This window comes from Galeopterus variegatus, unplaced genomic scaffold, assembly GCF_000696425.1.
Source record: "Galeopterus variegatus unplaced genomic scaffold, G_variegatus-3.0.2 Scaffold2047, whole genome shotgun sequence".
NCBI lineage: Eukaryota > Metazoa > Chordata > Mammalia > Dermoptera > Cynocephalidae > Galeopterus > Galeopterus variegatus.
In genome coordinates this window covers 167,690-191,428 of record NW_007728158.1, presented here as the reverse complement: position 1 = coordinate 191,428, position 23,739 = coordinate 167,690, and the positions used below count along the sequence as shown (strand labels likewise).

The window sequence follows — 23,739 nt, the reverse complement described above, 5'->3', positions numbered from 1 at the left end:
CTCTAATTACTTGCATGGTTTCTACCTCTAGAAAAGTAGCCACACCATTTTAACCACACTGGATTGAAAAAACACTTGCTCTTCCTGATTGCTTTCCTTCCACACGTGCCTTTGCTTATGATTTTTTTTTTCTTCTGCCTGGGATGCCCCTTTCACCTCTCTACTTGTCAAAATCCTAAATATCCTCCAGGACAAGCAAAGATATCAACACTCGATTGAAATCTTTCTAGATCCTTCTAACTGGATATGACTTCTTCCTCTTTTGAATCCTGTAGCATTTTGTTAATATTCTCCTATGCCTCTTTTCACTTTCTGCTTTGAGTAATTTTACTCATGAATTTCCCTAATTTGCAGTTAGCTTCTCCCAATGCCTGGGCACCCTTTCTTCATTCAGCAAATGCTATTTACTACTTACTATGTGCAAGTTTCAGGTTATAAAAAGTGAATAAGGTAGGTAGCATTCCTCAAAGGCCATGCCTAACATAGTTCTTTAACATAGCAAGTTCTCATTGATAAAATAATGAATGATTAATTAAAAGCATGTGTTTTGTGTTAAATATACTATTCGTCCTGATTTGAGCATCACATATTCCACACAGATACTGATATTCAACTCGTACCCCACAGATATGTACAATCAACTATGTTACAATAAAAAATAAATATGCATTTTTTAAGCAGGAAAAAAAAGAAAGAGTTCATTTTGTGGGGGAAAAAACCCATGTATTTTGAAATACAGATTAAATACAAAGAAGAAAACAAAAAGGCCACAATCTCCCAGCACAGATAACTACTGTTGACCTATATATGAAAAAAAAAAAAAGTAAAAATAATGTTCCCTGGGACAATAGGAATTTGGATATAATGCCACTGGTGATTGGCACTGCTCTCCGCTTATCCAGTTCTCAAATGGGGTGTATATATTTTAAATTTTCTATTATTTTTGTGGGATATGGATTTGGAGAGCAGAGCAATGCGCTCTTGGATGTAAGAAAACAGAATGTAGGTTTCCCATCCTCAGAATGTTCTCGTCCAATCTTCCTAGATCTGTGACAAGCAGGAATTCACTCACAAAAATAATTCCTGGAAGCATTGTTTCTGGAAGCCTCAGTAGGCCTCCAGACTTCGAATCATACCCTACATGAATATTTAAGCTGTAAGTGATGATTTCCACCAGATGGCGCTAAAGTAAATCTGGGACCAGAAAGGACTGGGCTCCTGCGGCCAGACCCAGAACCCTACCAGCCAGCAGTACCGGCCCGTGGGGTTATTTCATTAACCTCTCAGTTACATCACTCTGTATTTTCATTTAATTTTTTAGATCTCAGTTACCTCCTTACGACAGGGGTTTTACTGTGCATGTATAAGGCTAAATCATGTAAAGAATGCATAGAGAAAAAAACCGAGAATACCTCCATTTCTGCCTCCACAATTAGTCCAGGTTTGGTCGTCGGCGGGAGGAACGTCTTTTCTTTGCTCGGCCCCTGTGGCTCTTCACTGGGCAGCAGGAGCGGCGGTCCGAGAAGCGGCCTAAGACTTCGGTGTTGGGCGAAAGAAAACGGCCCGAACCAAGCAAACTGTCCCTGAGTCCACCGGTGGCAACAGTGCACCCCCGCAAACAGCCGGCCACTAAAGCTGCCGGGAAAAGCGCCCCCCTCTGCCGGCGGGGTGAAGAGGCCTCACCGCCGCGGGCCCGGGGCTGTGGCGCCTCGAGAGAGTCGTGGTGACCAGAACTCACCCAGCTCCTCATCCGGACGCCGCCTTCCAGAGTTCGGTGAGGGACATGGCCCAGGATTTCAAAACCGACCTGAGGTGGCAGAGTGCGGCCCCTGGGGCGCTTCAGAGGCCAGAGAAGCGCACCTTGTGGGTGTGTCTGAAGATGCTGATCCGTGTGCCATCCGCGCCAAGGGAGTCGCCATCGTGCCCAAAGATGCCCAGTTGGCTCGCCGGACACGGGGAGAGAGAGCTTAAGCGAAGGCAGTTTTTATGGCGTTTTGTAGTAAATTCTATAAGATACTTGAACTTGTGACTTTTTTTGGTAAGAAAGCGTTTATAATGTGTTGCATTTGTAATTAAGTCATTCCATCTTTGGCTCAGGATGAATGCGAAGTGACTGTCACAGATCTCAGTGATGTCAGCGCTATTGCCCTAGAGTGACAAGTTACTAATATGCAGAAGGGATGGGGGATATTTCTTGCTTCTCATGATGCATGTTTCTGTATGTTAATGACTTGTTGGGTAGCTATTAAGGTACTAGAATTGATAAATGTGTACAGGGTCCTTTTGCAATAACATTGGTTGTGACTTGATCCAAGTGTTTGACAATTGGGGCTAAGTCTGACCATACATCACTGTGATAGAATGCGGGCTTTTTCAAGGGTGAAGGTACAAGTCTTAACCAAATTGTAACTTACAGTTTCCTCAAAAAAAAAAAAAAAAAAGTAAACTTGGCAGCTATAGAATACACTATGTGCATTTATAATAAGTATTTTATATATTGTAGTGTCAACATTTTAAAATATTTTAAGTTAAAAAAACACACACATATGGATGAATAGAAGCATCTACTTATATATTTTCTCTCCTGTTTTTGCATATACATACATATTTTACCTAAAAGTGATCATACTTGCCCAGTGTTTTGGACCAAGCTTTCATATTAATATGTCTTGGAGATATTTCCTTACCAACATCGCCTATCGCTTTCTCACATTATTTCATTCTAATCACATCCCATACCTTATTTTGGTTGTTTCCAGAATTTGCTAATATTAGAAACAATGCTGTCATGCATATTTTTGATAAACGTTGTTGGGAATATCTGTAGGGTAAACTCCATACAGAACGAAGGATACGAGCATTTTACATCTGATGGATAGAGCCAAATTGCCCTCCAAGAATGTTGATTATAATACAACGTTTGCAGTTTTGTAGTTTTATAACTGAAGTGTGGTGTCCGGTTGTTAGGGTTTGTGGCTTTGATGACGAACGTAGGCTGGCCGTCGTAGAGCTATGCGCGCGGAGCCGCCCAGGAGAAACTCCACAGAGGTGCCCTGACTCCTCCTGTCCAGCAGGGGACGCGGGCCCGGCGCTTCCGCATGCGCAGTGCGCTCTGTGTCAGACGCCGCGGAGCCAGGTTCCCGGCGCCGCGCTCCCCTCTCGTTCTGCAGACCTTGCTGTGGCGGTGGCGGTCGCCTACGGTACAGCAGATACTATTCGTCCTGATTTGAGCATCACATATTCCACACAGATACTGATATTCAACTCGTACCCCACAGATATGTACAATCAACTATGTTACAATAAAAAATAAATATGCATTTTTTAAGCAGGAAAAAAAAGAAAGAGTTCATTTTGTGGGGGAAGGGGGCCGCCTCCAATGATTTCCTGGTTTTGGAACTCTTTGATGTCCGCACCCCCTCTCCTCCTTCACCTGGCACTTTGGATGCCACCTGTCTCCCTCGCCCGCTCCGGCCCCGGCTCCTTTCCGTTCTGCCGGGACCCACTCTCCGCTGTGACCTCTCCTTTCCTGCTGCCCCCGCCTTTCCGCGAGATACAGCGATCTGTTTCCTCGCACCGGGATGCCTGCGCCTCTGGGCTGGACCGTGGCATCCCATGCAGGGCCGAAGGCCGTGGGCAGAACTTGGCACTAGGCGGGGAAGGTGGCCACCGGCATGTTGGCTCTGGCCGAGGTCTGCAAGCTCAGAGGCGTTTGGCGCTTTGTTACTGGCGGTGGGAACCAGATCTAGGTTTATAGTTCTGAGACTCAAAGTATTGCTTGGTGCAACTTATTGGGAAGTGCTAATCTGGAAGTGCCCTTGACTTACTTGTCTGAAGATGTTGTCTTGAAATAGGAATATGTCCATGTTAATTCTTCTTGTAAGTCAGTTAAGTGCTGTGAGTACTTTAACTGGACTTAGTTTGTAAAGTTCAGAGCTCAAAGGCTGTTCATGGTAATAAAATATGTGACTCAGTTTCTTTTTGTTGTACTTTCCCTGTCTGTAAAATGAAGGTAATAATAGCTTCTCACATAGCACTGTTATGAAGATTAAGTTAACACTTACAAAGTGCTTAAAACTGATCCTGGCATGTAGTAAATGCTCAGTAAAGTTTAGTTATTAGTTATTTAATGATATTCATTGTATTAATTTATAGTGTTATTCCCAGAATTACAAGGGAAGTTTTTATTGGAAACCATTTTTAAGGGTGGTTAGCCATAACATAACTTTAATGATAGAGAATGCTATCAGGTAAGGCAGTGGATTGTGGATTTTACTGCTCTTGCTGTTATTTGATTCCTTTCTTTTTAGGAACAATTGGGTTATGTTTCAGTGTAGCCATAACCCTGGGAGTTTAGCAGTGAGAGATTCTCTAAAAAGGTTAAGAAGACAAGAGAAGTGACTTGAAATATTGGACTAAGTGGATTTAATATAATATGAAGGACTGAGGAAAGGTTATCCAGGCAAATTTTAGGAATAAATAATTCCAGGAACAGAAAATGCATCTCATCCTGACAGAAGATTGGGGATAAAAGACTTTTCCAGTGACTCAGTGCTTGACAGCTAGCCAGATGATTCCAGTGTTTTGCAGGGACATGTTTGATGTGTTTCAAGGAAGATAAAGTTCATAGGTCTCTGTTTTGAAATTCTTATTTTTTTCCAGGTTATGGTATTATATAGAATAAACATTCATTAATAGAAGATTCCTTTCAGTCTGTTCTCTTCTTGGCCTTTTAACTTCTTGGTGGTTGAGAGGGTCCTCTTTGGAAGGAAAGATTATGACTTGTTTCCTTGTTGATGGTTTGGAGATATCCATCTTTGTGTGCTTCAGCATGAGAAAACTGCTTGGGGAGGATTGGTTCTTTGTGTTTCAGGGGTGAGGCTGGATTGTCCAGAGTCAGGAGCACTGCACGTTCAGTCTAGGCTGAAGTTTTGCAGAAGGGGTACAGTTCAGCACAGGTTTATAAAGGCAGGGGTTGGTAGAGTTATGGTGCTGTTTGGAAGTGTTCGTGTGTGTTGGGTGTTCAGAGCTGGGTATGGAAAATTAAGAGTCTGTGGAAGCATCTAGCTTTTTCCCCCTTTGGAATCTCCCTCCAATTCAGGAAAGACAATAATCAGAAGCCATCACCATGTAATAACTAAAAACTTGGATGCTGAACAGCGTGTGCACTGATGGAACTGGGAAGGTTAGAGACATTCATTCAACAGACATTTATGTTTGTATTAAATATGTTCTAGACTTGATATTACACACTGGGAATACTGGGCAGAAATAAAACATTCTGACTATAAGAAAATCACAACCAGTAGAGGAGACAGACCTGGAGATACTTAACTGATTAATGTAATGTGACAAGTGTAATGAAGGGTGGAAAAGTGATGTGGACGCTCACAGAGAAGGTTGTCTATTTCTAAAGCATCACTCGGTTAGGGTTTTTTTTTTTTTTTTCCTTTCATTTCCCATCCTTTTCCTTCTCTCTCATTTCTTTTATTGAGTGTTTACCTCAAGTGTTTGCCACGTCTCTCAGAGTTTGCTACAGACTTGTGGGAGTTCACTCAGCATGCCTAGGCACACCTCAGAAACGAGGAGAGGTTTTCGTGTCTGGGGGTGTCCCTCAACCAGTGGGGGATGGGCTTTGGTGGAAGAATGCCACAGCTTCCTATCCTTCAAAGGGGTGCTTCTGAGGTGAGTTCTATATAGATCTTCAGAGGGATCCTAGCAGGACTGAGCCCTATTTGCCCAGCTCAGTGTGGTGATCAGCTCTTAATGCACCCTGATGGCTTTCCATTCTTTCCTGACTCCTCTCCTTACTCACCCTGGCTTTCTGGATTCAGTTGCAAGCTACCTGCGCTCATGTTGTTTTTCCATGAACTAAGGCAGTTGGTACTAGAGGTGGCTCTAGAAAGCGGGTCCCAAGAATAGTATTGTGGAATTGTAATCACTCACCCTCAGATGGCAACAAGGACCCCTTTGCTATGTTAAGTGAGGTGTTAATAACTCCGGGTGCTCTCTAGCAGCACGATGGTAAGACTCAATAGTGGTAGGTCAGGATGAGATTCAGGTGGAAGGAAAGGCACTGGCTGGTATAGCAGCTCTAGCACTTGAGTAGCATGTGGACAATGGTAATGGTAAGGACAGGGGAGTTGGCTGGCTCTTGTTATACCCCTTGGAAGACTTGGGGCAAGATAATGCCAGGCTCGCATCCGGCAGATATCAACTCAGGGCACGTTGTGAAAGAAAGAAGGCTCCGTAGCAGCATCTCCTGCAGCTGGAGGGCAGACTGTGTTGAAGATCAGGCCCGGAACTTAATCATAATCATGGCAGACTTGCAAAGGAAGCTGAATGTACAGCCTTGAAGTTACCTCTGCTAAAGTCAGGGCAATTATAGGAAAGAGTGAGACCCTGAGACCTGGGATGGAGATACACGGGTAGAGACATGAAGAACTTTGAACTCCCAGATTTGCTTAGGTCCTCTGGCCAGCAGAGGTATCCCCTCTCTGTTGTAGAGGAGAACAGCCTCTCCTTGCCTGGGCACTAGGCAGAGCCCTCACCTGAGGCAGATACTTTGTGAAATGATGCTTGTCCTCCTCAAGATCTGCTTCCACCTCCCCTCAGATCTCAGCATTGCCTAAGCGGGGAAGCACAGTCCCTGAAAGAGTTGCACGACCTGGCTAACATGGACCAGTAGGAATTGGGGGACCACATGTGGGAGTGAATCTTGAGGGCGTTAGGCCAAACGTGGGGGAAGTGGTGGGATATAAAGCTGGACAGGAGGGAATCTGTTGACATGGGAGCATTCTCTCATGATTCATTATTTAATGACCAAGCAAGGGCAGCTAGAGCTAGTCCTAATGTGCTGCTGGGCAGGCTCCTTGAAGCTTGGATGTGACAATGGCCTGTACCAGTGGTTCTCAACCTGAGGGTGATTTTACCTCCCCAGGAGATATTTGGCAGTGTCTGGATATGTTTTTGGTAGTTATAACTGGGGGTTGCTTCTGGCTTCTACTGGGTAGAGGCCAGGTGATATTAAGCTACTCACAATGTACAGAACAGTTCCCCACAAAAAAGAATTATCTGGCCCCAAATGTCAGTAGTGCTGAGTTCAAGAAACCCTGGCCTGCAATAAATGAGGTGGAGGTGTCAAGAACTGTCTTGGCAAAGTACTGAGGAAGGAATCAGAAGATTCAGGGAGGTGGAGATTTTAAATAGATTTATTATGTGAGGCCAGGGATGTACCACCTGCCCATGTTCCTAGGAGAGCCCCCTCCATTCACTCTGGTAATATGAAATGCCCAGTGAGAAGACCAGCATCTTTAAGAAGCTCAGTGTTGGCTGTCCTCTGTAGACCAGGATTGACTTTAGGAGATGTTACCATGCAACTGGGTTCCCAAATATTAATGAAGATAGAATTCTGAAGTAGCAGGGACAGCAAGGCCAAACTCATAACCCAGGATATCTAGACCCACTGTGATGTTGTAGACCAGGGTGTTCCTAAGGGCGGTGTAGACAGGCAGCTAACTAGGGTATTGCTTGACTTGTATAACCAGGGGAAATAGTCAAGAGCTGGCAAGTGAATGTTAATATCAGCTGTTGCTTGCAATGGAAAAATGACTATCCCTTACCTACTTTTCAGATATGAGTCAGTTCTCAGACCCATATCCTGTGGATTGAGGGGGAGTCTGGATCTTTTTGAGGAAGGATCTTGCAAACATCCCTGCAAGTATAGACAGGTGTTCCCCCATCCTTCCTCCAGAGAACTACACCTCTTTATCAGAGTAATTGTACAGCAAGGAAAGCATAATATCCAGAACTTTCAGGGGTGGTTGAGTACAGGGTCTAAGCTGGTGCTAGTACCAGGCAACCCCCAACCAGTAGTGGATAGGAGTTGCAGAAAAATACCCCAGCCTCCCATCCTTCTGAGGGACAAAGTGTCCTCTACATGGGTCATCAGAGGAGCCCTGTTGCCCACAGCAGTAACCAGTGTAATAACACACTCATTATTGGCTTTCCCTTGTTCCCGGCCTCTCTCCTTGCTTCCTCAGTCTGGCTTTCTGGGATCACCTGCCAAGTAAGTGAACCACCTGTACCCCGTCTTTGTCTCCATTTGTTTATTTACTTATTTTTTTGGCAGAGGATTGGGGGAACTCAAACTATGTCTGGTAGCAAGCAAAACATAGTGGGTATCAGTCCCCTCCTTTTTCCAGCACTTCTGCTGAGTCCACTTGGGATTGGAGTCAGTTTGTATTCCTACCAGGGAATTCCCATGGCGCCATGTCTCCACCAACTGTTGGTAGTGTTCGACTCTTATATTTTCCTGTGCTGACGGGTATAGACGTCTCATTGTGGTTTTAATTTCCCTGACCATTAATTATCTTTTTAAATGTTGATGTTCCATTTTTCCCCCTCTTCTGTGAAATTCCTGTTTGGGTCTTTTGTCTATGCCTCTGTTTTTTGTTGATTTGTTCTGAGTTCTTTTTTTTTTTGGTTCTTTATTCTGGTTGCTAGTCCTTATTGGTTATATGTGCTGCAAATATCTCCTTCAGGTTTATAGCTTGTTTTTTTACTTCCTTATGGTGTTTTTGATGAAAAAAATTCTTATAACAGTGATTTTATCATTTTATGATTTACACATTTTTATGTTGTTTTAGAAATCATTCTCTGCCAGAATTCATAAATATTCTCTATTGCATTCTGAAAAGTTTATAGTCTTGCCTTTTATCTTTAGTTTTTAAATCTACCTTGGATAGATTTTCTCCCCTCTGGCTGCTTTATATAGATATATATAGCATACAGCTAAATATATATATATATATATAGCATACAGCTATATATATATATATATATATATATATATATATAGCTTTCTTTTTAGCCTTTGTACTTTGATATATGAAGTGGAGTCTTCTTTGTATATATTCTGCTTGAAGTTGAGCATCTGTAATCTGTGAGTTGATTACCTTTCATCATTTTTGGAAAAACTTAACAGAAGCTCCATTTACCTGATGTGAAAATGGATGGTAAACCCTAAGAGGGTCTGGATTGTCATATCTGCTTCTGCTTTCAGTCTGTTGCAATGTCATAAGTTGCGTAGCCTCTGGAAAATGAGAGTGAAAAAAGCAAATACTATAAAATTAGCATTATTATAAAAATAGTGTAGACCCTTTGAAAGGTCTTGGGGACCCCCTGGAGTTCCCAGACCATACTTTGAGAACCACTGTTCTAAGATCCTGGTATTAAGGATATGCAAGCCTTGTAAAAGGAGCTGAGGAGTGTTCCTGTTTTTTTTTTTTTTTTTTTTTTTCCCTTTTTTCTGAATTCTGGAATAATTTGTGTAAAACTGGAATTTTTGTTTCCTGACTATTTGGGGGAACTTAGAAAAACTGGGCCTGGGATTTTCTTTATAGGGAGATTTTTAAACTTTTGATTCAGTTTCTTTAATATTATGTAACTATTCAGATTTGCTCTTTCTCCTTGATATTCTTTTGATAAGTGTATTTTAAAAGAATTTTTTCCATTTCATCTAAGTTTTCAAATGTATTAATATAAGTTCATTGATATCTTTTAAATATTTGTAGCATTTAGCATTATGTACCCTTTTTCATTCCAGATATTTATTTGTGCCTTTTTTCTCTTTATCTTGATTAATCTTACCACAATTGTCACATGTATGTTTTCTTAGTCTTTTAAAAAAACCCAACTTTTAGCTTTGTTGATCATTTCTAATTTGTTTTTTAATTAACTTTTTTGCTTTTATTATTTTCTTCTATTATATTTAGGCTTATTTTGTTGTGATATGTCTTTTTCATAGTTAATCTGCAACTGATGAAAACTTGTAAAGCTCATGTGTGAATGTTATTTTTGTTCCCTTAGCACTGGTTTTGTGAAAACAGTATTTTTCAAACTATAGGTGATCCATTACTAGGTGGTATAATTGACCTAGTAGGTTATGGCCAGAATTTTTTAAAAAGCAGTAGAATAACAAAATAGAAAAATAGAGAGTTTATCACATGTTCTATGGCTAGTGCTATGTACTAAGTAAGGTTAAGCATTATTTTGTGAAACTTTTATTTCAGATACACACACACACACACACACTACACATCTGTCTATATTGGGTCACAATATAAAATGTATTTCTTACTGTGGATTTTAGTAAAAAAAAGTTTGAAAACTACTGTGTTAAAAGGGAGTATGTCTAATATTAGCCAAGTTTTCAAGCCTGATTGCACAAAATAAACACCCGAGGAGCTTGCTAATTAACTGATTCTGTGACCCTGTGTTATCGGCACCACGCTCTCCCATGTGACCCTGTTTTAAACCTACTACTAACAACGTCTGGTTGTGGGGCCAAGGAATGTGTGTTTTAACAAATTTCCCATGTGATTCTTACCCTTGAAGTGTGTGAGAACCACTGACTCAGTATATAAGTAGACCTCAAGATCTTATTGGAAAGTTTTAAAACAAGCCAGTGGAGTACAGCTCCTTGCGTGCATTTGTCCCAAAACCTCCTGTCTGTGAACTCCGGGAGGGACAGCAAGAGTGGCAAGGAAGCCATACCAATGGCCTGGAGGTGGAAGGGCTGGGAGTGTGCTGGGGATATTCTCCTGGTTGTTAGAATGACAGAAAAGGTAAAATAGCTCTCATGCCCACATTTCTGTCATAGAATCAATGAGCATTTATTGAGTGACTGATGTAATACCCCACAGATGATAATCTTGAAGCTTAAAATGTATGAACTTTCATACATTAGTCTGTGACAAGCAGATTCCTTGATATGTTCCAATTCATGGGGTCAAAGAGATACAAGTTGAAATCATCCATGACTCTTCAGCACATTTTACCCCAAAAGCTGACAATGATTGCAACATTCAAGGCTTGGTGGTACTCAGCTAACTAGGCAGGAAGCAGTTTTACCGTGTGAGCAGTGATGGGGAGAGCTCCATTAACCTGATGTGAAAATGGATGGTAAACCCTAAGAGGGTCTATAAGCGTTTCAGTTACTTCCTTTTATCTTAATAGCTTTTCTAAAAGCTCAATGAGTAGAATGAGACCATTCTGTAGACTGGGATTTTGACCTGTGGAGTGGCAAAGTGCATAGCTTGTTGCAGTACCATGGCAAGTCTGTGACAGATGATGTAGCACACTCGAGGCCTGCCCTCCCCTCACAGTATCTAGGCATCAGATGGGGGAGGTTTGGCAAGGATCTTACACTGTGGTCTGCAGGGGAACTCTACATTTTCAGGTGAAGACTAGAAATGTTTTTAATATCTCAGTCAGTAATGCTTATTGGCTGTTTTGTTTATCTATTGCTGTGTAACAAACATCCCAAAACTTAGTGGCTTAAAACAACAGCAACAATCATTTATTTGCTTATGATTCTGCAATCTGTGCAGGGCTTGGTGGGGATGGCTCATCTCTGCTTCATGTGGTTTCAACTGGGGTCTCCCTGAGGTCACCTTCCACTGGTAGTCAGCTTCCTTCCTCTTGGAGCTGGTATCCAAGAGGACAAAAGAAGAAGGTCTGAGCTCAGAAGTCCCAGAATGTCACTTCTTCCACATCTCTTGGTCAGAGCAGATCACAAAGCTAGCTCAGATACAGAGGGACAGAGGGAAGAGAGGTGGATTCTGCCTTTTGATTGGAAATGTATCATGCTCATTCAGGGACGGGAAGGATTGTTGGTGTCCATCTCTGGAAAGGGATCCACCACACTGGCCCTTCTTTTTCTTCCTCCCTCCGTCCCTCTGTTAGTCTTCCTCCCTCCCTTTGTCTCTCCTACCTCATTTCTTTCTTCCTTCCTTTCTTCCATCTAGATGTGTGAGCTACCTACCACCTTCATTATAAAACATCAATATGTTTTACTTAAAGATTAAAGATTAATCTTTTCTTCTCTGATCCCCCTTTGCACTTTATTGATACTTTCCTCGTGGTGTTTTTACATTGTGCTTTTTGTTATAGTTTTGTCTTCTCTGTCATTAGAATGTCAGTTCTAAGTAGGGCCTTTGCTTTCATATTTGTTTCTTTCATGTGCATGGTAAGTGCTTCAAAAATGATTTAAATGAATAAATGAATGAAAACAGATTTTAGAATAACCAAGCATCAGTTTGTCCAGGTTAAAGCATCATTTTATATTAGACAAGTGTTTCAAAATACAGTAGTCCTCCGTATCCACAGGGGATACATTCCACGACCCCCAGTACACACGGATAGTACTGAACCCTATATATACAACTTCTTTTTCCTTCTTCACGATTTCAGGGATAGAAGATTTATTCTTACCGTAGATTTTAGCAACTTCAGCATACGATGTTTTTCTTTCCTTATTACGTTGAGAATTTTCACCTTTTCATTTTACAGCTTCTCTTTGGCATATCTGAATTGCCAGCATCACTACTGTTGTGCTTTGGGACCATTGTTAAATAAAATAAGAGTTACTTGGACACAAGCACTGCAATTCCAAGACAGTTGATCTGATAACCAAGACGGCTACTAAGTGACCAACATCTAATGGGCAGTAGTGAATTCAGCAGGGAAATGCTGGACAAAGGGATGATTCATATCCTGGGGGTCTGGAGCTGGACAGCACCTGATCTTATCACACTACTCATAATGGCACACAATTTGAAACTTATGAATTGTCTATATCTGGAATTTTCCATTTAATATTTTTGGACCACATTTGACTGTGGGTAACCGAAACTGGGGAAAGTGAAACCATGGGTAAGGGAGGAACGACTGTACAACAAAATAACCATCTTCAGCTATTCCACTTTTGGTTTTTTTAAGTGAATATACATTTATAGTGTATAGTTACATTTTTATATTATGTATTGATATTTATATTAGATATTTATATGTACTTTAAAATATTAAATTCTATCATATGCCATATATTTATATACAAATATATATTTGAATATGTATTTGTAAGAAGTATCAAAAATCCCTTTTTGTTATTTTATCAAGCCACTTAAGGGAAAGCAGTAGGCATATTAAAAGTTGAATGGTCCTCTCAAGTGTCATTTGCCACCCTGAATACTTGATTTTTCTCATTTCTCTCCCTGGTGACCAGGAGTGTGAGGAAGAGGCTGTCGGTGTCATTATGTGTGCGTCGGTCAAGTACAATATCCGGGGTCCTGCCCTCATCCCAAGAATGAAGACCAAGCACCGAATCTACTACATCACCCTCTTCTCTGTTGTCCTCCTGGGCCTCATTGCCACTGGCATGTTTCAGTTCTGGCCTCATTCCATCGAGTCCTCAAATGACTGGAACGTGGAGAAGCACAGTATCCGCGACGTGCCGGTGGTCAGGCTGCCCGCTGATAGTCCCATCCCAGAGCGGGGGGATCTCAGTTGCAGAATGCACACGTGTTTCGATGTCTACCGCTGTGGCTTCAACCCAAAAAACAAAATCAAGGTGTACATCTACTCTCTGAAAAAGTATGTGGATGATTTCGGTGTCCCAGTCAGCAACACCATCTCTCGGGAGTATAATGAACTGCTTACGGCCATCTCAGACAGTGACTACTATACTGACGACATCAACCGGGCCTGCCTGTTTGTCCCGTCCATTGATGTGCTTAACCAGAACACACTCCACATCAAGGAGACAGCACAGGCACTGGCCCAGCTCTCTAGGTATCTAACACTTTTATAGACCACAGCCCAAGGGATATTTGAATGGTCCTTTAGGGAACTGAAGGGAGGGAGAGGGATAGGAATGTTTCTCCTCCTGAGCTGGCTTCTAGATGCTGTCTGTATTCTCATGGTGGGCGGGGGAGGATGTCTGAGTGACTGACTTGTGGCCCAAGGCCTGTGCTGTGCGCATCTGTACCTGTGAAGAGCAGTCCACCATCTCCAGAGCTACTGCCATGGGTTCCCAACTTCTTAGAGTTTACACACTAAGGCGTGGCTCTTCTTCGCATACTTTTTCTTTTAAATTAAATACGTCTCCCCCATTACTTACATAATACATGCTCACTATAAAAAAATCAGAAAGTACAGGTAAGCAAAAAGAAGAATGTAAGACTCATTCCATAATCCTGCCTTTAGGTGATAACCATTATTAATATTTTGATGTTACTTTTCAGTTACTTTTGTATAAAGAATATATACACACACCAGTATAAATAAACTTTTTAAGAATGGGATCACACAGTACATACTCTTTGGCTGCCTTTTTCCCCTTAATATATCGTGAATATATTTCCAAATAATTTTATCTTCGTTTATTATATAATTTTAGGGATTGTGTAGTATTCAACTTTGCAAATGTTCCATAATATATTTAGTCAGCATTCTATATTTATTATTCATTTGTATTTATTTTTTGTTTCTTTAACCAAATGGTGAACTTTTAGGTAGTTTTCAGTTTTTTATTATTAGAAACAGTTCTGTAGTAGATGAGCTTGAAGTACACATCCATCTATTTTTTTTTCTAGGAACCAGACTAGTGCCTGATGTACTGTTGGGATTTCCAGGAATTTACTTTGCATATCTGAGAAATGGCCCTATTTGTTGTCGAAGATATTTGCTACTTGTTATCCAGTGACTGAGTCTTGTTTCTTCATAGTTGACATGTGAATTCTTCTACATATTTAATTTCTTAATAGGTGGGATCGAGGTACAAATCACCTGTTGTTCAACATGTTGCCTGGAGGTCCCCCAGATTATAACACGGCCCTGGATGTCCCCAGAGACAGGTATGGGTATTTGGGGCTGTCACTGTGATGGGTTTCTAAGATCGTTTTGGGCATATGAAATTATATTCCTATGCCTACTGGGACATACTTTGTAATAGAATTGTCTTTGAAAATTGTCATTTTTATCCTTAAGACCTAGATGTGTTGAGACCTGCTTAAGTCTGTTGTAGAAAGCCAGTTAGAGCTTATGTCCTAGTATAGTCTCTTAAAAACAAACAGAAAAATAACTGTTTTCTTAGTCCGAGTTATGCTTTTCTGAGTGTAGCAACTCCATCCCCCAAGGCCTGGTTCATGACTGGCTTGTGTCAGCTCTTTCCGAATTTGGGAGCATTTGCCGAAAGTAGACTCACAGCTTACTGAGGGAAGAGGGCTTGGATATGTAAAAGAGATACCTAAAGCCTGTAAAATAGGGGGAAATGAGGGCACTCTGATTATCATTTACTCTGTTTCAATCAGTAGGGTCCTTCCCTTCTGTTCCTCTCCCCTCCCTCACTCCTTCCCTGCCTGCCTTCATTCCTTTTTCTCTTCTCCCCCGCCCCCCGCCCTGCTTCCTGCTCCCTTCTTTCTTTCCTTTCTGGTGACACCTACCAAGCAGGCACATGTGGTAGGGGTGGCCATGATTGCATGGTTGTAACTTTGAGTTCATTTACTATGTTTCTCTGTCCACTTTGGCCAGAGGCTTCTTGGAAAGCTCTGGAATGAGGTTCTGGTTCAAGGCTTTGAGGACAGCAGAAAGTTTGGACCCAAGATGAGGGTCCTGGGCAATACCCAGGTGTAGGATTGGTATAAGAGTTTACATAGGAACTCATTTATCACCAGTCTTTATAGCTGATGTTGAACTCACTGTTGATGTTGAAGTCATTACTGAAAAAAGTAACAGCTGAAGTATCAGCATGATCACAGCCTGAGAGTCCAGCTGTGTCCAACTTGTTAGAGGCTAACATTGTCATTTATGAAAATCTACACTTAGCACTACTTTTCCCCAGAAGATTAAATCTAAACCTTCTTTGCTTTAAGTGCTTATCTAGAGTCAGTTTTGAGTTTCTATCTGGAAATACAATTATCATTGGAAGAGACAAATGCCCAGGACCACCCCTCAACTTTGGTGTAGAAAACATTTTGGACAATAGAGGGCAGTCCAGCCACACAAATTCTGTAGAAACCAGCTAAACACAGAGTGACTCTGATTTGGCTCCCAGCCCCAGTGAAGGTGTGTTTGTGCCTGAGTGGGCTACTGTTTTATGGAGTTGGTTGTTTGGAAAAGTGAAATACTTTAGGAAACAGCAGAGGGAAGGAAAAGAGCTGTTAGTAATGCAATTTCTTCACCATCTGTTCTGGGTTTCTTTTCAGAAGGGCTTATTTCTGGTTGGGACATTCCACTTTTCGCTGACATTTTGGTATATGCATCCACATGGGAGATGAATTTTATTTTTATCAAGTGCACATGTTAAATGAGGTTTCATTTCTCTGCAGGAAGGTGTCAAGCAGACAGGAGAAAGTCTGAGTTCTTCCTGGTGCTTAGGTGTTAAGAATCAGGAAGGTTAAATCGTTTTTCCTATGCATGTATTTTTGTAAGTGATTTTGGTGATCCTGTGGCAAGTCATGAATCACCATATAGTCCTCCTTTATCTTTGCATGTGGGAAATTTCATTTTGAAACCTAGGTGGCCTTCTGGTTGGAGTAAGGAATAGTAGATTTGTTTGTTAATTTTTCTTATCCTTTTTTCTTACTCCTGGATTCAGAGGAGGCAAGAACAGTGAGTGCAGAATGGTTTTAGCAGGATCCACATATCAGATTGTTCAGAACTTAGAAAACAGATGGGCTAGATTAGACTGCTTTAAGATCTCCTGTGGTCTAAAGTCGTAGGTGTGGTTATGTAAAAATTATTTTACTCAGGGAAGTGAAAGGATATAGACTGAAGGGACATGTCTGTTTAGCAAATATATAGCTTAAATCTGTTTTTATTTCATTTTCAATTTTTAGAAATCATACATATGCACACATGTACATTTGGTCCTTTGTATCCTTGGGTTCTACATCTGTGAATTCAACCAACTATGGATTGAAAATATTTTTTTAAAAAATTGCATCTGTACAGAACATGAACAGACTTTTTTCTTGTTATTCCCTAAACAGTACAATATAATAACTATTTATGTAGCATTTACATTGTACTAGGTATTATAAGTAATCTAGGGATGATTCAAAGTAAACAGGAGGATGTACGTAGTTTATTTGCAAATACTACACTACTTTGTATCAGGAACTTGAAGTGCAGGAGGTCCTGGCATCAATCCCCAAGGATATTGAGGGACGACTGTACTTTGTATGAGAGTTGAGCAATATGCAAGTGTACAAACAGAAACATGTAGACCTGCTTTTACCCCCTTCTCTGTTTTTGCTCCTTTATTGAGAGATACTGTTAAAATACTATTTATTTTTCTAGATTTTTTTTTTATGGATTTAGACATAGTACTGTAAAGCTACACAACTATACCAGTTGTCGGGTTGAAGCAATAGCTACGCTAAAGCCAAAACGTTTCATTGTTTTCATTATACTAGGTTTCCATTTGCATTGTCAGGGCTAGGACTCAGACCCTTCAAACCCATTGTCTGGATCACCAGAATCCTCACATGCCAGGCTGGGTCACCAGACCCCTCACACACAGGTCCACAGTAAGGTAACTGGGAAAGATCCCAGGAGCTGCTGGTGGATGACACGAGCTCAGTCCTCAGCAACTGCAGCAGCAGCTTATAGGTCCAGCAACTTACAGGTCTGGTGGCGGCCTCTCGGAGGGTCCTGGGGGGCCTGGCAGCAACAGCTTGCAACAACACCAGCAGCAGTAGTGGCCTCCCTGTGGGCCCCCCCCGGGGGGCTTCCTGGGGGCAGGGGGCGCCGTGGATCAGAGCCACTCATCCTTTTTTCTTAAGTCCATAACCCAGGACACCTGGGTGCACATACACAATTACATTAGACAATACCCAAGGTCCACCTTGGCGCATGTGCATATTTACATCAAATGCTCAGCAAGATTCTGAACATCTGAGGGGCCCTGACCATTTCCTATATTTTCCCAAATTCACATATAGATACCCATTTTATTTTAAGTGGGGGCTTATTATACCTCTTTAATGCCTTACTTAACTGATGTTAGTTTTCTCAGGTATGTTCTGTTACATTGTAATATCTTGGATTTTTAATATCCTTTCTTTGCATGTATCACAGATTTCTACTTTTATGTGCATGTATACTTATTTATTTGAACCGGTTATAGAACATTTCAAACCTGTAAAAGAGAAGAGAGACTAGTGCAGTGAACCTCATGTGCTGACTGTCCAGCTTCAGGAATCAGCAAGTTGAGGAGGCCAGTCTTGTTTCATCTGTAGTCTGACATCTCCCCTTCCCCCTCAATTATCTAGAGGCAAATCCCAGATGTTACAACATTACACCATTATATAATTCCATGTGAATCTCTGCATGATAGAGCTTTTTAAAAAATATAACTACAATACTATTATCATACTAAAAAAATTAACAGTAGTTATTTGATATCACCAAATATCCACCAAATATCTAGCCATTGTTCAAGTTTACCTATCTCAAATTTTTTTTACAGTTTTTTTGACTCAGTAAACAAGGATGACCAATAGAATTGGTCAGCTTTTGTTTTATTTTGTTTTGTGCAAAACCTAAAGCTTTATATTTGAGGAATTTGCAGACCTGATTACATGCATGGTTTAAAGGAAAGCAGGGGATAAACTTTCAGCCTAGCTGTGTTTAGGCACTGTGAATACTCAGCAGGAGGAGGAGAATGTGAGAAAATTAGTGGAAGACTGGAGTGGGGATGGAGAATATGAAGCTGTGGGGAGGAGGACTCAGTGGCAGAGGAGATGTCCTGGAGTCAGGAAGTCCTGGAAAGTGCTAAGAATGCTGTAGAACATGTCGAGTGATATAATACTTGGTCTGACATGAGCCTGATCATCATAGTAATACTTTTTTCAGCCACGGGTGTTCTATTCAGTCTGTTGCAGGTTTGGAACTGATCTCTGATTTTGGGATACATAATGGGAAAACAGAGTGCGCTGCTCAGAAATTCATTTTTCAGTCGATGTAAAACATGTGTTCTGTAAAAGCAAGGGATGCTTACAATAGTTACCCTATTATAATGTTATGCAAATCTCGGCAGAAGAGGATACAGTGACTTAAAGTTGAAGTCTTGTTAGTGGCAGGGCGGATATGAGGCCAGTTTGACTAATTGCAGCTGTGGCTCTTTCTGAGGTCACGAACAGAGATCACATGTGTATGGTCTGTGACACAAGGTCTGCTTCAGATTTCTACTTTCCTACTGCCACTGCATAGTGCCCATCTCACCGCTTCCCCCTCCCTCCAAACAGAATAACAAGTTTGGGGCCCCAGGGACAGCGTAACAGTGAAAGCTGGGGTGGTGTACCCCTGCTTCCTTTCTCTCCACATTCACATATCCCTCTCCTGTGGGGCCGTGTGTGGAATAGCCTAATCACCCACATCCCTGGCTTACCTGGACGGCCTGGTGCTGTGTATTCGGTCCACGTCTGCTTCTCTGCATACAGACCATGGGGCCCGCACAGAGTCTGCTTGCCATCATGGTTATGGAACCCGTCCAAATTCATGTTGGATGGATTCAGTGCTGTATGCTAATCAGGAAAAATAAGACCGTATGCTGGTATAAGGATAGTCACTACAGTTTATAGTGTAGACTGGCAGCTGGAGAGGTTTCTAGCCTGCACATTACCTCACTCACCAGTTCTTGGTTTCATAAAGCTTAAGCAAATAGAGTAGGATTTCCACGAGTGGTATGAAAGTCTTTGAACTTAAACTGGACATGTTAGAAGGGAATATAGGTTGTCATCAGGGAAGGGATGGGATTGGTAGTAATCAATAGTGTGAAAAATGTGGTTTCTCAGTAGAGATATTTTGGCTTAGACTGTGCAGTGCATGCAACTGGTAAAACTCTGCCCCAGAAAGTGGTTTTGATGGGTTTGCAGCCCCAGGGACAGAATACACTAAAAGCTGGTGTGATATACACCTGCTTCCTTTCTCTAATGAAGTGCATTGTACTACTTGCTGGATCCAATTAAAACAATGTGGTCACTGTTTTCTCATTAAGGAGAAGAAAAACTAGTGCAAGCAAACTGCAGGAGAAGCACTAAAGGTCCAGTTTGAGGCTCTGCTTCCTTTATAGGGAATTGTGTTAGTAAGATTGAGTGTCTGGAATGGACAGTGAGAGCTGGCAGAGGCTACATGATTGACGTGTAGTTCTGAGATGACACTAGAAAGGACTGCTTGGGGTGGAGATTGGAAAGAGGCTGGGGTATTTGCAATGTGAGAGGTGATACTCTCTGGCTACCACTGCTTTCCAGGTCCGTCATCTCCTGAGATTTCAATCAGTGGGTTGGTAGGTAACTGTCCCGGCCAATCTTGCTATGCAGACTGGTTATTATTGCCGTTATTGTAAATGTGTTTAAGAATAAAGTATGACGTTTGGGAGAGATGAATAGGATCTGCATGAAGTAGCAGAGGGGCTGTTCAAAGGGTGTTTTTAAAAATGAAAAGTAAAGAAACATTATTTAAGATGCTGGGGGAAGGCTGGGCATTCAGGGATAGAGTGCAGCTGACGTCCAGGGGATGCGAGTGCAAAACATTAAGCAGTGTCTTTATAGAAAAGAGATTCAGTAAACATTAGCTGTTGTTGATGTTGTTATTAAGACTCAATAATTTCTGTCCCTTTCCACATAGTTATCAGAATGAAGACCTTTCTTACTCATCGTTTGACAAAATTTTTTGCTTTCAGGGCTTTGTTGGCTGGTGGTGGCTTTTCCACATGGACTTACCGGCAAGGCTACGATGTCAGCATTCCTGTCTATAGTCCACTGTCAGCTGAGGTGGATCTTCCAGAGAAAGGACCAGGGTAAGGTGCATTCAGCACAGCCAGGTGTGCCTAATCAGAATCTGTGAGATGCTGATGGGGTTTAGTGTGGTTGGTATCACAGCAATAAAAGCATCTATTTTAGGCCAGGGTCCTCGAGTCTTCCATCTTTCTCACCTTAACCCCAGTCTTACTTATTCTACAGTTTTCTCTATCTCAGTAAATTTGCAGTGCTATCTACCAAGTTTTCCAAACCAGAAATCTATGTGGCATCTTTAACTCTTTCCTCTCCTTTATTCCCATATCAAAAAAATAGGTCCTGTTGATTCTGCATCCTAAATATTTCTTAGATCTGTCTGCACCCCATCTGCTCTACCTCTGCCCTAGATCAGGTTACTGTCATCTCTCCTTGTCTTTGTCAGTCTAACATCCTGCTTGTCCTTTAGGTTTCAGCTTGAAACCACTTACTCAGGATGGGTCAGGGGGGGAGGGCAGCCCTTTCTTTGACCCTGGACTGGCTGCCTGCTTTAGGCTGTCATAGCTTGCACTTCTCCTAGTGTGACTCTCATTACGCCTCATTACACTCTATTGTAGCAACTTGCTTGAAGGCTGTCTTCTTCGTATTTTGGATTTTGTAAGTACAGAGCCAGGTAAGTAAGAGGCCAGGTCTGTTATTTAACTGCTGTATCTCCAGTGTCTGGCACATAATTGGCTCATATTTTAATATGTGAGGGAGTAAATGAAAAGGACTGATAGCATGAAATTGGAGGTCCTTTTGTCTAACGTTTTTTGCTGTAGTCTGTTTAAAAATTGTGCTATTGCATGGTGAACATTTCAATGAGCTTTAAACAAATTTGACAGTAATAAAAGCATCCTATACTTACATGAGAAGTGCTCAGATATGAAAGTGACTGATTTATTTGTAAGTTGTGACACTAAAACTGTCATACCAGCTGAGATTTAAAAACCCACACATAGTATTTGGTCTCAGAAATGGGTCTCAAGGAAATAGTTTGTTTGGAGAATATTAAGACCATTCTCTAAGCATCCCAGACTTCCCCTTAGAAACCTTTATGGACTCTTGAGAAGTAAGAGAACTTTTTCCCTGAGAAGATATATCTCTCCTATATGTGTGTTCTACCATGTGGCCTGGGACAAAATTCTGGAACTTATGTTAGCCATTTGTTTAGCAAAGTTTGTTATTTAGACAATGTGTAAAGCCCAGGTGAGCTTGAGACATTTTTTCCTCTACCCTTAGGCAAGTGCAAAGAAAGATTAAATGGTTTATGAACTTGTTGCTTAGATCATCATTCTGGATTTTTCTCTCTTAGTGGACTTCCAGAGTTGACTTAATTTATCATTTTTAAAAATTGACATTAATTCATATGCCATAAAATTCACAATTCAGTGGTTTTTAGTATATTTACAAAGTTCTATAACTATCATCAGCACTGTTAGTTCCAGAACATTTTCACCTTCCAGGAATAAACCTAATACCCTTTAGCAATCACTCCTTATCTCTGCCCCCAGCAGCAACCATTAATGTACTTTCTGTCTCTATGGATTTGCCTATTTTGGACATTTCATATAATGAAATCATATATGGCCTTTTGTATCTATTTTCTTTCACTTAACATAAAGTTTTCAAGGCTTATCCATGTGATAGCAAGAAATCAGTACTTCATTTCTTTTTTGGCTGAATAATATTTCATTGTGTATATACCATATTTTGTTCATGCATTCATCAGTCTATGGGAATTCGTCTTATTTCTACTTTTTTGCTATTATGAATAATGCTGTTATGAACATTCATGTATGACCTTTTCTATAAACCTGTGTTTTCAGTTCTCTTGGGTACCAGGAGTGGAATTGCTGGGTTCTTCTTTTTCAAGGTTATTCTGGATTTTCAAGGTCTATGTTAATTCTGTGCTTAACCTTTTGAGGAACTCCCAGAGTGTTTTTCAAAGTGGCTGCACCATTTTACATTCCCACCCACAGTGTATGAGTGTTCCAATTTCTTTACATCCTCGTCAACACTTGTTATTGTCTTTGCTTTTGATTCTAGCCATCCTAGCGATGTGTAGTAGGTCATTGTGATCATTGTAATACCTCATTGTGGTTTTGATTTGCATTTCCCTAATGACTAATGTTGTTGAGTATCTTTTTATGTGCTTATTGGCCATTGATATAACTTCTTTGGAGAAATGGCTGTTTTAATCATTCACTCATTTTAAAATTGAGTTATCTTTTTATTATAAGACAATGAAGTAGAGCTGTAAGAATTCTTGAAGTATTCCAGGTACTAGACCCTAATCAGATATATGATTTTTCCTATTGTGTATTTGCTTTTCGCTTTCTTGATAATGTCTTTGATGCACAAAAGTTCCTAATTTTGATGAATCTTGATAAATAATTTGATGAATAGATAAATTTTAATTTATCTATTTTTCCTTTGGTTGCTTGTACTTTTGGCATAATATTTAAGAAACTGTTGCCTAATTCAAGGTGATGAAGACTTACACTTATGCTTTCTTCTAAGAGTTTTATAGTTTTTGCTCTTACATTTAGGTTTGTGATTTATTTTGAGTTAATTTTTGTACTTGGTGTGAGGTAGGAGTCCAACTTCATTCTTTTGCTTGTGAATATCCAGTTGTCTCAGCATCACTTGTTGAAAAGATTATTCTCCCATAGAATGGCCTTGGTACCCTTGTTGAAAATCAACTGCCTGTAGACGTATGGGTTTATTTCTGGATTCTCAATTCTAATTTATTGGTCTGTATGTCTAAACTTATGCCAGTACCACACTATCTTGATTACTGTAGATTTGTGAGTTTTGAAATAGGTAAATGTCAGTCCTTCAACTTTGTTTTTCTTTTTCAAGGCTTTTCTGGCTATTCAAGTCTCTTGCATTTTAATTTTTTTTTAATAATGTAACTTGAATAAATACAAACAAAAAAAATTTAAACTCCGTGTGCTTATCCAACTACAAAACTAGAACATATTTATAAATTAAATATAAACAGATCTACAAAACTAATAACATTTCGATTAACATAATGTAGTAGCTAAGGGTGTTTCTTTGAAATGGAATTGCATCTTTTTTTTTTTTTTTTTTTCCTTTTTGTCTTTTTTCG

The 23,739-nt window shown here is 40.7% G+C and overlaps 1 protein-coding gene across 1 annotated transcript in view; it reads left to right on the top strand.

The window, feature by feature from the left end:
- The window catches only part of EXT2 (exostosin glycosyltransferase 2), a 180,644-nt gene that overhangs the window by 29,737 nt on the left and 127,168 nt on the right, over positions 1-23,739 (top strand). Inside the window, exons 3-5 of the mRNA XM_008580244.1 lie at positions 13,070-13,635; positions 14,610-14,699; positions 20,531-20,647. Coding sequence (XP_008578466.1) covers positions 13,070-13,635; positions 14,610-14,699; positions 20,531-20,647 — 773 coding nt within the window. The remainder of the gene's footprint in view (positions 1-13,069; positions 13,636-14,609; positions 14,700-20,530; positions 20,648-23,739) is intronic.